This window comes from Trichosurus vulpecula, chromosome 4 (assembly GCF_011100635.1).
Source record: "Trichosurus vulpecula isolate mTriVul1 chromosome 4, mTriVul1.pri, whole genome shotgun sequence".
Classification (NCBI taxonomy): Eukaryota; Metazoa; Chordata; class Mammalia; order Diprotodontia; family Phalangeridae; genus Trichosurus; species Trichosurus vulpecula.
In genome coordinates this window covers 215101707-215116235 of record NC_050576.1, presented here as the reverse complement: position 1 = coordinate 215116235, position 14529 = coordinate 215101707, and the positions used below count along the sequence as shown (strand labels likewise).

General features: G+C 43.0%; 1 protein-coding gene across 1 annotated transcript in view; it reads left to right on the top strand.

Annotated features, from left to right (window-relative positions):
* Positions 1–13788, top strand: part of LOC118847409 (mitochondrial dicarboxylate carrier-like) — a 32808-nt gene extending 19020 nt beyond the window's left edge. The window contains exons 3-11 of the mRNA XM_036755868.1: positions 4335–4449; positions 4564–4612; positions 5408–5449; positions 6227–6270; positions 7648–7718; positions 8760–8852; positions 9309–9386; positions 9793–9849; positions 10045–13788. Coding sequence (XP_036611763.1) covers positions 4335–4449; positions 4564–4612; positions 5408–5449; positions 6227–6270; positions 7648–7718; positions 8760–8852; positions 9309–9386; positions 9793–9849; positions 10045–10140 — 645 coding nt within the window. The 3' untranslated portion in view covers positions 10141–13788. The remainder of the gene's footprint in view (positions 1–4334; positions 4450–4563; positions 4613–5407; positions 5450–6226; positions 6271–7647; positions 7719–8759; positions 8853–9308; positions 9387–9792; positions 9850–10044) is intronic.
* The last annotated feature ends 741 nt before the right edge of the window (positions 13789–14529 follow it).

The following is a 14529-nucleotide window of genomic DNA, read 5'->3' as shown; positions in this document are numbered from 1 at the left end:
GGCTCCGACAAGCCTAAAAATAAAAGATGCCAGGCCAGTGCTGATGTGCATTGATAAAGGGAGTGTCTGTATACCAAAGAAATCTGGGATTTGGTCCTCCTTTCTCCTCCCCCCTCCCCCCCCCCAAAAAAAGTTTGAAAAGTTTCTTAATGTCTTTGGGAAAGGGAGTTTCCTCTTGTAAAATTAAGAGCATTCTAGTGGATGGAAGACCGACTTTCAACTCAGAAAGATGGGTGAGGTCTTGCCACTAACACATTAACTGTGTGACCAGGAGCAAGGAAGTCACTTAATTTAAGTAAGCCCCTACCAGGAGTCAGGAACCTTTGGTCTTGAGGCCACATGTAGCCCTCTAGGTCCTCAAGTGTGGCCCTTTGACTGTGGCCTCGAGGCCGCAGGTTCCCCATCCCTGCTTAGACATCTCACTAAGACCAAACTGCAGAGGACTCATGTTCCATACTGGGAGTTCCTTATTGATGAAATTAATGAAATTGTGCATCTCAGGGAAAAATGGGGGTATCGGGCTACAAATGTGAGTTTGTATTCATTCCTGCCAAATTTCATCTTATTAGATTTGGTCTATTGAGATCTTTTGGGATCCTGATTCTGTCAGCTAACATATGACATGTCCCTTCCAACTTTGTGGCATCTGCAGCTATAGATAGAATAAGCACAAATTCGCCTCATTCCTCCAAGTCATTGAGCAAAATGTTGAACAGCCTGAATTCAAGGGCAGGTTCCTGGGATATGTCTAAGGCGTCATCCATGCATTAATGACTCATCTTTAAGTTCAGTCAGTTGTTATTTCTGTTTTATCAGTAACGTTAGGCATAGAGATTGGACCTGTAATTTATTGGCATAGGAAATTCCTGGATAAGGAAACTCCTTTTAAAAAAAATTAATTTTCCCCCCTCAATTACAGGTAAGCAAAAACGTTTAACATTCATTCTTTAAAATTTTGAGTTCCAAGTTCTCCCTCTCTCTCCCTCCCCTCCCTGCTCCCTGAGAAGACAATGTGCAGTCATGTAAAACATTTCCGTATTAGCCATGTTGCAAAAGAAAATGCAGACCAAAAAAACCAAGAATGTAAAAAAAGTATGCTTCCATCTGCATTCAGACCATATCAGCTCTCTCTCTGGAGTTCGATAGCATTTTTCGTCAATAAGTCCTTCGGGATTGTCTTGGCTCATTGTAATGCTGAGAAGAGCTAAGTCTTTCACAGTGGATCATCATACAGTGTTGTTACTGAGTACAACATTCTCCTGGTTCTGCTCGTTTCACTTTGCATCAGTTCCTGTCAGTCAAGGACACTCCTTTTACCAGTGCTGGTCAGCATTTATTAAGTAGTCACTGTGTGCTGACTCTTCATTCCTTCTTAAGGCTTTAGTTGGTTTTACTATTTAAGCTAAAGGCCATTCTCTTTAATGGAGAAGATGGAAGCAAATTTTAATAGGTTCTGTCAACTATTAATGCATTAGCTATTCCAGGTATGGACATTGCCCTGCCTTCGTGGCCTGAATGTAGCTTTTAAAAAAAACTTAGATATTTTTGTTTTTATATTTCCCCCTATATCCTTACTGCTTCATCTTCCAGAGAACTATCCCTTGACACACATTTTTAAAAGGTCTAGAAAAAAAAACAGGTTCAGCAAGGCTGACATCAGCGAAATCTCAACATTAATTATTCAGTGTTCCACACCCATAGCAAATCCCTCCCCACACACATCCCGCCTTCCAAGAAAAGGGAAGGAAGTATATTCTTATATCTTTTTGGTACCAGGCCTGATCATTATCATTACATTGCATTCAATTTTAATTTTTTCCTTGTCGTTCTTTTAACATATGTTGATTTCCTGATCCTGCTTGCTTCATGTTGCCTCAATTCATATATATCTACCCACATTCCTCTGTAGTGATCATGTTCATCATTTCTCTCAGTATGTAAGAATTTAATTTCTTATGCATAATTTAATTTCCAATGGTTATTATTGTTTTCTATTACATTCATATCTCACAATTTGTTTAACCATCCCCTAATCAGGTGCTTCTTAAAGTGTGGGTTGCAACCCCGTATGGAGTGGTGACCCACAGTTTAAGAAGCACTAAAGGGGGGGTGAGTGGAAAAAGTTTAAGAAGTCCTGCCTAATAAATTGGCATCTACTTTGTTTCTAGGCCTTTCCCACTACAAAAAGTGCTGGTACAAAAATTTTAGTCTATATGGTACCCTTTTAAAAAATTAGTGATTTCATTGGAGGCATACGGCTAGCAGCAGGATCTCTGGGCCATCAGTCCTCAGCATTTTAGTCACTTTCTTAGCATAATTCCAAATTACTTTCTATGATGGTTGGACTCATTTGAACTCAGCTTTTTAAAAGCCATTTTAATTGTTCCTTAGAATTTTTAAAAGGTTCAGATGCCTTTCTACTCCGATTCTTGTAGGGCTGAGCCACTCTTTTGTATTTACCCTATGAAGGTGTGCTTGCCCCTTTGCTACATGCAATTTTAATATCTAAGATTGTTATTCAGAATGTCAAGCATGTGGGTTAGGTTGATTCATAGAAATGAGTACGTGAGGTAGGATCAGGTGAAGGGGGCAGAACACAGATTTGTACATCCATGTCAGTTATGTACAACTGGTAAAAATGGGTGTGTGTGTATGCATCAACAAAATCAGAAGAGGAGCTGGAGAATAGTTGAGTTTGAATGTCATTAATTAGGCTACTTTCTCTTTTTCTGTAAACTTTCCTAAACTGGCCACTTTCTAGTCCCTATAAAGTTTGGTATCACGGAGTCTTTCTTTGTTCTTGAACAGCGTAGATGTTTACTATCCATTTCATGAGTGTGTGCATGCAAGGGTTTTTTTTAAGGCCAATATTTATTGAATATTCAATCGTTTTTATTCATTAAATAAACTAAAGAAACTTAGCTAAACATTAAAAAAAAAATTAAACTTTAAAAATACAAACTTTACGAAGAGCTCCTACCATACAGAACGACTTTTCTGACCTTTCCTTGCTAAAAAAATTTTTGAAATTTCCTTCCAACTGGACCCTGCTTTCTTTGTCCCACTCTTTGTCATGAAGGTCTGGAGCTAGAATTTAAGACCTGGTGAGCAGAAAGAAGCACATACTTTTTTTTTAAATAGTATTTTATTTTTTCCAATTACATGTAAAGGCAATTTTTAACATCCATTTAAAAAATTTTTTGAGCTCCAAATTTTCTCTCTCTCCCCCTCTGAAAACAGTAAGCAGAACATGTGCAGTCACATAAAACATATTTCCGTATTTGTTATGTTGAAATAAATACTTTAAAATTTTACAATTGTAAGTTTTTTGTCTTCCTTACTACACCAGCCAGAGCCTTGGAGTTATGTATTGGGATTTGAACCTTGAAAAGCAAATGGGGATTAAAATGAGATAAGAAGTCTAGTTGATTTTTTCCCCCTCAATCCAACTGGATTATATTATAACAATGTCATAAAAACAAACAACTTCGAAAGTCTAGAGAACTCTTATCAATGCAATAACCAAACACCTTTGGAAAGGACTTGAGATAAAACGTGTTATCTATCTCCAGTGAGAGAGCTGATGGACTCAGAGTACAGATTAAAGCATATTCTCTCTCTCTCTCTCTCTCTCTCTCTCTCTCTCTCTCTCTCTCGCTCTCTCTCTCTCTCTCTCTCTCTCTCTCTCTCTCTCTCTCTCTCTCTCTCTCGCTCTCTCTCTCGCTCTCTCGGCCAATGTGGGAATTTATTTTGCAAGATTATACATATTTGAAATGAATTTTGTATTTTCCTTCTCAAAGGATGAAGGAGGGGGTAGGGGAGAGGACAAGAATTCAGAACTGAAAATAAAATTGAATTAAAAAAAACCAAACTAACTTAATTAGAGGCCCCCCCCTAACAAGAGAAAGGATGTCATGGGGGCAGGAATGAGGAGGGCACTCAGTTCACCTGACCCTAGCAGGAGCTGGGCTCTACCAAACAGAAGTCCTCACCAGAACAGCCGAGAGAAGATTGTAGAGAGATTGGGGAAGAAGAGAGTCACAGAGGGTGACCTGGACTGCAGAGAGACAAAGAAGCACCTACTTCGTCCTGAATGGAGGGCTGGGCCTGAGCCTGAGTGGGAAGGGAGGAAGGAGACAGAATGTGTGGCAACTGCAGTAACGGGGAATCCCCAGAGACAGGGGAAGGCCAGCCCTAGAGGGCTTCCCCATTGCTTTGAGGGCTGCTGGCTGTGTGTCCAGGTACAGCCTGTCCCTCTCTGTGTCATGGTATGACATGTGTGAAGATGTCTCATCAAGAGCTTTCCTTTCAAATGATGATGTTGTCATCTGCAGATGACCTATTCCCTTACCCGATTTGCCATCTATGAGTCATTCCGAGACCGCCTGACTGCAGGGAACCAGGGGCCCATCCCTTTCTATAAGAAGGTGTTGTTGGGATCTTTTGGAGGTAAGAGAATTATCAAAAGATATTTGTGGGGGCAGAGGGAGGGGAGCTCAGATTCAGCAGAAGGGTCTGAAATGCAGTTCAGTGAGGGTTTCATGCTCTCTTTTCCTTTTTCAGGTTTTGCTGGTGGTTTTGTGGGGACTCCTGCAGATATGGTGAATGTCAGGTAAGTGTGTAGCCTCTTAGTTATGATGGGTCAGCTTTAGTCCGCCTTTTCCCTTAAGACCACTGTTATCCCAGTTTTCTTATTGTAGGTCTGTGGGACACAAGGCAAGGTCAGAGTTAAGGAAAGAAACAAACAAAAGATGTCACTAGATCGGTGCCTGTTTGTCTGGTTTAATCTAAAAAATGGTCAAATGGCTGTTTTATTTCCTCTTCTCTGAATAAGAACTAAGTAGCCCAGATAGCAAGAAAGTCAAGCTGGAAAGCAATCTTTTTTTTTTGTTTTGTTTTGTTTAACATACAGAATTTTTTTGTATTAAATCAAACTATTTTTCTGACATTAGCTCAACTTTATGTTCTTTTGGTCCCTTTGTGAGTTTTAATCTCCGGTAGTCCTCTTTTGAGTACCTTACTACTGTCAAATGCCCACCCCCCCCAAAAAAAAAACCCTCATTCTTCTCTCATATAGCTATAACTTACTATAGACAGTGATAATACAGAGTCAAAAATTTTCTGAGTAACCCATCTCCAAACTCACTTTTCTTTCATTGCCCTATTTTAACCGAAGTTTCGCATGCAGAGATAATTTGATTCCATAATAGAGGGATTGCCTAATGAATCTTAGGTCAGCTAGCAGTCTTAAAGCAATTTTGTCTGAAAATTCTTAACTTCCAGACACTTGGGATAGAAATCAGGGCCTCACTATTGGAAGCAGGCAGACTCACGTCTCGGCCCTCTCTGCCGCCCACCCTCTCTGGTCTTGCTTTTCTTGATTGCTGTGTGTGGTTTTGGATTTCAGGATGCAGAACGACATGAAGTTACCTGTGCACCAAAGGCGGAAGTGAGTAGCCGAGGAGGGACTGGGTACCTGAGGAGGGTTTGTGTTTCATGGCCTCTCATTGTGTAAAATCAGAAGGAACTTGGGAGATTGCCATTCTTGGATCTAGAAGCATCTGTAGCTGCTTGCATCCAACAGTCAAGGACCATCACAGGAATTCCATTTGAAGGAACTAAGGACTGTTTAGCCTGAAGAGAAGACCTAGGGCTATTAATGTGTTCATATAGTTCAAGAATTGTTGTAGGGAAAATGGAGGACACTTGTTTAGCTTGGTCCAAGAGGTTTGGAACCTGCAATTGAAAAAGTTACAGAGAAATATATTTCATCTTTGTATGTTAAAAACAGCAGCAGCACCCAACTTTGTAACATTCAGAGCTATCCCACAGTGGAATGAAATGCCTTGATAGACGTTGAGGCCCTCTCCCTATCGCTGGAGGTTAGGTCATGACTTGTATGTTATAGAGGAGCTTGGTAGCAAGTATGGCTCGGACTAAAGACCTCTGAAACCCCTTTCAACGCTGACTCGAGGTGTTGGGCTGGAAGATAAATTGGGACAGAAGGAAGGGGAGTGAGGGTTGAACAAAAGAGCCGTGAAGACTCTTACCCAAGCTGCTGTGGGGAGGTCTGGAGACCCAAGGACAGGAGCCAAGGATTGTCCAAGATTTGGGCAAGGAGATGAGCAGATGTCCAGAAGGAATGTCATTGAGGGTGGGGAGGGAGGCATGTTTGGGAATTCCCTTTAAGTGGGAGCTTAACTTGGGCTTGTCTTATGTCCCATAGCTATTCCCATGCTTTAGATGGCATCATACGTGTAGCCCGTGAAGGTAAGATCCATTCCAGAATGGTGGCATGGTTCTGGGTCAGTGGTTGGCAGCCCTCCTCTAGGGCCTTTTCAGCACTGAACATCCTATGTCCCTGGGCCTGAGTTGAGGGAAGTTGTCAAATCTGTTCCTTTAGAATGGTTTCCATAGGTTAAACCCTAGCCTGGCATTCAAGGCCCTCCACAATTTGGCTCCAACATACATACCTTTCTCACAGGTTCATAGGATCAAGGATCTAAAGAGGCCGTCATCTCCAACCCCTTTATTTTTTAGAAAAGGAACCTGAGACTCAGCGGTGTTAAATGATTTGCCCAAGGTCCCCCAGGTTGTAAGTGTCAGATCCTTTGACTCCAGAGCCACTTATTTCATAGGGTTCCCCAGTTTCCTGTGCAGTTCCCTGGTATCGTCCTGTACTCCCTTATACCCACAAATTCATACAGCCTTCTCCCTCTCTTCCTCTCCCCCTCTCCTCTTTCCCTTCTTCCTTCCTCCCTCTCTTCCTTCTTCCCTTCCTTCTTTCCCCACTCCTTCCTTCCCCCCTCTTTCTTTCCCCTCTCCTTCCTTCCCCCCTCCTTCCTCCCTCCCTCCTCTTCCTCTCTCCCTCCCTCTCTCCCTTTCTTTTCTCTAGTTGAAGGCAGTCTCCTTCATGATTTTTAAACCACTTTGCCTGGATCACTTCTTTTTTTTCCTGTCATACTGTACTTTAAATCATGTTTATTTGTATCCATGTTGTATTATTCCCTATCTCTATTAGATTAATAATAACAATAGCTGCATTCATATAGTGCTTTAACATTTGCAAAGCATATTACAAATGTTGTCTCATTCAGTCCTCACCACGTTTGAGGTAGGGGCCAATATCATTACCGTTTTATAGACAAAGAAGCTGGGGCAGAGACAAGTTAGGTGACTTTTGCCCAGGGTCACACGGCTAGTAAGCATCTGAGGCTGGATGTGAACTTGGGTCTCCTAACTCCAGGTCTAGCATTCTGTCTATCGGGCCACCTAGCTGCCTTTTAATTATAAGATTTTAAGGTCCTAGAAAGACACCTTCATTTTTGTTTGTATCCAGTTTACCTAGCAAAATACCTACTGTGCACATGGTAGGCACATAGTCAGTGTTTTAGTGGAATCGAATTGTTAATGGTGAAATGTACACCAGGTGGGTTCCAGTAGTAGTGGGCTTAAAGGAAACTCCCAGTATGTATGCTGAATGAATGGATTCAGTTCTTGTAGGGGGTGGCAGAGTCAGAGGTCAGGCAGGTAGGATGATGGACTGCCAGGGAACAGGGGCTAAGGTGAGAATTGAAATTGTTCTCTTGCCACCAGGAAAGAGAGCTAAAGGGAAACCACTAACCTGGTCTTTTCCCCCATTTGCAGAAGGCATAACAAAACTGTTTTCTGGAGCTACGATGGCAGCATCCCGAGGGGCTCTTGTCACAGTGGGGCAGGTAGGTGGCCTCTGAGCTGCACACCTCCTACACGGAGCAACTGGCCAATAGCACAAAGCAGAGCGAGCGAGGGGTACTCGCTTTCTTGCTCTTCTTTGGCTAGGAAAACAGAATGCAAAATTCAGCTGTGACAAGTGGCTGGCAGCCCCAAGCTGCTGCTTGTTTTCCTTCCCCACATTCTCTGTTCCACCCCTGCTGTTCCCTGACCTCGACCTCTGCTTTTGTTCTTGCAGTCCTCCCACTCCCACCTGGAATGCCTTCTTTCCTCCCTTCACCCCAGTCCCAGCCTTGGCTTTCTGAAATCCTTGTCAAACTGTAAGAATCAATTCAGGTACTTGAATAGAGGAAGAAACCAAAGCCTAGAGAAAAAGAGAAGTGTCTGGTCCAAGACCACACAGTCAAGTAAATGAGAGGGCTGGGATTCTGATACTCAAGCTGACGAAGAGAGACCCTGGGCTTTCATAACATGTATCTTTTCTTCCCCCTCCCCTTTTTATTCCCCCTAATTTAGCTAGATCTATGACTTCATCTGTTTGTAAACTCCCTTCCCTTATAAAGATTGCAACTTGTCAGTCCTTAAGATTGTTTGCCTGGGTGTACCGAGAGGTTAAGTGAATTACTTATGGCCACACAGCCAATATATGTCAAAGACAAAACTGAACCCATGTTTTCTCAACTCTGAGGCTAGTGCTATGCTCCCATTCACAAGATATTTATGACCTTGTCATATTCCTACCTCTCCCATCCCTCTCCTAGATTATAAGCTCCTCAAAGGCAAGGACTGTCCCTCTTTATTTTTGTACCCACCATAGTGCCTTTCACAGATGCTTAATCAGCGCTGCTTTGCATTAATTTAACACAGACTGTCTCATGCAGGAAGAATGGGTTATGGGCTAGAGAGAAGCCTCACCAGAACACTTCCTACTTCCCACAAGGCTTCTCTGAAGGCAGCTGCATACCCTTTTAATGCTGTCCCTGAGGGAATGCTTCCTCTGGGCGTGTTTGGAGCCACTAACAGTCCTTCTCCCTCACTCCTTGCAGCTATCTTGCTATGACCAAGTCAAGCAGCTGGTCCTCAGCACAGAAATGATCTCAGACAACATCTTTGCCCACTTCCTGTCCAGTTTCATTGCCGTAAGCTCCCCATGTCCTTTAAGTTATCGTTCCAGTTTGCACTAGGGCCCCCTGAAGTTCATGGATGCGATTCTGCTGTGGAATGACCCACAGAAGTGGGGCATCCTGTTATCCAATAAAAACATGCCTTGGTTTTTAAAAACACTTGGGAGTGGCTGAGGCGCTGTGAGGGGGCCAATAGAAGAGCTTGCAGATGGGAAGAGGAGGGAGGAGGAGGGCGGATGGGAGGCAGCTTTGATGGGGGTGGTCTGGTTAATTTCTTCTGTGGCCTAAAACAGCAGAAGGGCGAGAAGCTTTAGTGACTCTTCAGTTGGTTAATCCCAGGGCAGTCAGGTAATATTTTTTCTGATACCAGACTGTCTATTAGAGCTGTCTACCAGGCAAAACCCCTGAGAACCTCAAGAAGACCTATGAAAGAGAGACTCTCTTGCAGCCCATAACCTTGCTTCTCCATAGGGCGGGTGTGCCACCTTTCTGTGCCAACCCCTGGATGTACTTAAGACTCGTCTGATGAACTCCAAGGGGGAATATCGGGTAACTATGTCAACATGTGTTATTTCTATTCCGGTATATGGGCTGTCCTGCTACCCATCTTTTCTCTGTCCTTGAGGCCTACAACTTTCAGGATAGTTCCCAACTATTCCCTCACTCACCTTCTCAGAAACCCAGTTGATCTGCTACAGAAAACTAAGTTCCTGGTGTGTCCTGAGCCATCCTCACTGAACATCAGAACTGAAAGGGACCTAAAAGATCATTTAATCTAAATGACAGAGGAGATAATTGAGTCTGAAAGTATCTGGCCCAAAACCACACAGTCAAGTAAACCTAATTCTGGTGTTCTTGGGGTGGTCAGCTTGGAGATCTGGGGACATACTTTATAATAGAAGGTATGATGGAGCCATTGTTCCTCCAGAGGCATGGATTTATTTTTCTGTTTCAGGGTGTCATTCACTGTGCTTTGGAGACAGCAAAACTTGGACCACTGGCCTTCTACAAGGTACCAATGAGCTATGGGGCAGGAAGATTTGGGGAGGGTGGGTTGTAGCTCTGATTGTGGGCACTGTATTTGGATGTTTGGGCCCTGACTCTGGAATTTTCTGCAGAGTTCAGCATCCTTCCCTCTCTCCTGCTCCTTCTTTTCCCTCCCAGCACACCCCACCCTCTAATTTCATCTTGTCTTATCTCGTTTCAGGGCTTTTTACCTGCTGGAATCCGTCTAGTCCCCCACACCGTCCTCACCTTCATCTTTTTGGAACAGCTCCGATTATACTTTGGAGTGGATGCTTGAGCTGGGCTTGTTTTGGTGGGAGCCATACAGATGCTGCAAGGCTCCCAGTCAACCCAGAATTCTTCCAAAGAGACCCAGGGAGGGAGTGCTTCAGCACCCTCTCAGGGGCCAGTACTTTCCACATTCCTTTCTTGTTTTCCCCTTTTGTGTCACCTGTGTCCACTTTGGCTCATGAGCGTGGTTGTCCCAAAGGTGTCAAATCCTCACCTTCTCCCCCTCTCCCCCAAACTTAGGGATCAAAATGGTTTTTCATCCTGTCCTGACAGAAGCCTCTTAATCCTACCAGTCCCTTTCACTCCATCTATGTAGCCTAATTTGCCTTAACTGTCCCCTTGGCCTCTCGTCTGGGCCCTCAGAATGCTTTCTGTGCTTTACCCTCTGCCTCATAGAAGGGGAGGTTCCAATATGTTTCGTAGCCAATCTGAAAAAAACCTTGAAATGTGACTCCTTCCCCCCACTGCTTATTCCTCCCTCCCTATCCTACCCTGGACTTCCCTTTGCTTTTATACGAGTGGGGAAAATAAATGTTTACAGGAACTCTCCCCTCCTCCAATCCCCGCTTCCTTTCCTTGGGAATGTGAAGTACATTCTGGTGGTGGTAGCCCTCCAGCCTAAAGATCGGGTGGAGACGTCTTTCTAAAGCCTTCCTTACCCCGGGAAGTTATAAAGTGCAAAAGTTTTTGTAGAGGAAAATTAACTACTGTAATTAACACTGAATGGATGGTAACCTTCCATACTATTTCGGTAGTCAAAGAGAGACTGAGGGGTAAGGTAAGGTATATCTTCAGTCTGTCAATCATAACAGAATATGGAGCATCCAGATTTGGCTTGGTACCCCGGGTGAACATATGTTTAGTTTCCTTCTTAGATTATTCTCATTTTGGGGTGTATTAATTGGAGAATTGAGCACTGTGAGCCTTATTTTTTCCTCTTTTGACTGTGAAAGAGGAAAATTGATATCCAACAGGTATGGTTCTCCATGGGTCTTGGTGAGAAAAAGATGATAGTTTCTTTTCCTCCCTCTCTCATCCTCCCGGTGACACTTTCTCCCCCTCTCATCATTTCTACCGTAAAGTCCATCATGTCTTCCTAGTCTCTGTCCCTTTGCCACCCAGATCAAAGGGGCTAAAACATCACCCAGTCTGTAACATTCCCTTACGCCACCACAGCTTACTGTCCCTTCCTCCCAAGTCAGATCTCTAGTGGCCTCCATTGCCAACTGCTCAGTGATTGCTTTAAAGATCAAATTTTAGCCAAAACTCAGGCACCAAATAGCTGCTGCTGTCTTCAGGGATTTCTCCTCTCTGCCTTCTGCTTTCTCTTCTCCTCTCCCAAGCCCCCCATCTCCTTACTTTATGGTACCACATTTCACCACAGCTACTGAGTGACTTGTGTTGGACAAAGGCTCAGGAGGCCTGGGGGTGGAAGGAAGCAGATGTATATTTTGACTTTTTATTTTTTCTCAGCCCTCAATTCCCTACCTCCCTCATATTTGATATTACTTGTGTAGAAAGAAGTTGGACCAGTCAAGTTGGCTGATTTCCAGCCAAACCATTATGGCACCCATTTGGAGGTGTCTTTATACCCCCACCCTGGGCTCATTATTTTTCTAGCTGACATTAGTGTTCCTTTCTGCTTGTTGTCAACTACCCACCCTGTGGCCCTTAGGAAGGATACTGTGTCCTCATATGTACTGTGAAAATTTAGAGACAGGCAGAATTGCCTAGTGGTTAGAGCCCTGGACTAAAGAGTTGGGAAGACCACTCACACTAGGCTCTTTTGACCCTGGTCAAGTCACTCAACTTGTTTGAGCCTCGATTTCCTCGTCATAAATATATCAGCAGTATCGTCATAAATCATAAAGTAACACTATAAAAACAAGTCTAAGGACAGCATCTACTTGACAGGGCTATGGCGAGGATTATATTAGCTAATGTGTGTTATACACTATTGAGATGTGAGCTGCTGCTGTTACTGCTACTTACCTATGTATGGGAGCGGTTGCAGATCAGTCAGGCAGCTTATCGATGATTCAGAATAGCTTCCATAAACCAGTGGGAAAAGCTTTCCCTTTCTAAGTCAGTTTTTAGTGAGTTCATCTCTTGGCAAACCAGCACCAACCAGGTCTTGAGATTTAGAGAGTATTCAAAGAAGACATCGCTTGCCCTTTGAGCTTACAGCATATGAGGGGGAAGCAACTGGAAACTGATTCTGGAACTACAGAGGAGAGCGTGGCCTGGACCAGAAACATATCTCATAGGAACAGGTCTTTACTGAGGGCTGCCATGTGCCAAACTAGAGCCATGACCAAATGGGATATTGTCACTGTCATCTGGATGTGAGGTACCTGCTCGTACGCAGTAGGGTAGAGTTTCTATGGCATTGGGGAATCCTTGTAGCAGTCATTTAGAAAATTGGATTTAATAAGATAAACAGCCTCAATTACCGTGAGCTCCGTTGCCCACCTATCACCACCACTCCCTGCACTCGAGGAAAATGGAGCCAGGCTCTTTATTCTAGTTCTTCTCTGAGTTTGTTCCCCACTTCCCGTGTTAGATGGTTTCTTTGCGGTGTATAGATGCTTCTATATTAAGGGCTCAGTGCCACATGTTCTTAGTCCTGAGCCCCCAGCTGGTGTTTAAAGGAGTTCAGAGCTAAGGAGTTCTGCTTGATGAGGCCAAGAAAGGTAGTTAGCAGAAGGGGTGCAGAGATTTGTCTTTGCTAAGATTTCCAGAGATTTCCTTTACCCTTCCTTGGTACGGTACAAGAAGGAGTGGGAGGGTCATTCCACTGAGCTGAGTACCCAGTTTGATTTACTTGACATGGGTAATGATTTGGGTGGTAGAACTAACAGAAAAAGTTTGTATCTGCATTTAAATTTTCATTACCCTGTCTTTGTAATGGCACAGGTCACTGCTGAACTAGCTTTTTCTGGTCCTGGTTTTTGCCCCCCTCTCCCCTAGAAAGTAGCTTTGGATGAATACAGGACTGTCACCACCCCACCCCCCAAAACAAAACAAAGGCTAGGGCTAGTCTCAGAGGAATTGTTGAAAATAACATTGTGGAATTTTAGAACCAGAAGTAGCTTGTATTCATATGGTGTTGAACGACAATGAAGCATTTTGCCCATGGCATCATGGGATGGTGTTGAGAGTAGATAGATCACCATTTTCCAGATGAGGAAACAGGCCAAGTTGAAGTGACCGTTCCAAATACAACACAGTATAGCAATTGAGGATTAGGACTTGAATTGGATCTCTTGAACCAAGACCCCTCTTCCCATAATACCTCAGTACCTCCTGGAAGGGACCTTGAAGATTATCTAGTCCAGTTTCTCATTTGTTTCTTGGTTGGCATTTTTAGATTTTTTTTTTTGGTTGATCAGTCATATCTCAATTTCCACCAACATGAGCATTCAAATATATGAACAAAAATGGGAGATTAAAAACAAATATAAACTACTGAACAAAACCATGCAAAAAAAAAAAGTGATTGCAAGTGATTGCACGTGTAACGATATTCAATGTTATTTACCAGTTGTTAAAAGAAACTATTAATTTTAACAAGGTTGTGTCAATACTGTCTTTTGTATTTAACATGAATTTTTTTGCAATGGTCATCTTCAATTACATAGTTGTAATCAGTGTATTCTTTTAGTCCTGCTTTCTCCACTGCATGACTTCGCATGTCTTCATGCATTATTTGGGATTCTTCATATTTAGCACTGCTTAGAGCATCACATTCCATTCCATCTATCCAGCGTAACATATTCAGCCATTCTTCAATTGTCGTTTTCAGTTTATTTTCAGTTTTCTATGAATATTTTTGTACAGAAAGATGTTGTTTTCCTGTCACAAATTTCTTTTGGCTATAAGCCCCTTTTCCGGGTCACAATGCATGAATGTCTTTGTAATTTCTAGTGGATAATTCCATATTGCTTTCCCAAAATGGTTCAACCAGTTCATAGCCCTAATAGCAGTGAATTTGTGTGTGTGTTTTCCTGAGCCCCATTAGCTGATCCCACTGATTGGGAAATGCCACTGAATTTTGAATTTTTCCCATTTTATACTCTTTTTCTCTCTTTGCTAATTTGATGGGTATAGGTGACCAGCCTCTTTATTTTGCAACTGAGGAAACTTGGGGCCCTGGAAGGATATGTGTCTTTCCTGAAGTTGTCCAGGGAGTTAGTGACTAAATTGAGACTAGAACCTGTCATGGTAAAAAGAATCACATCTTGTTCAAAAGCTGTCTAATAGAACTTTAAGGAAATACATTTAACCACAGGAACACTCCTTCCTGGATCTTGAAGAAATCTAATATGCCCCTCAGGAGCACTGGTTGGCGTCTGCTTTATTAGCTTTGGAGATGGACTAATTTGCATTTCAGTTT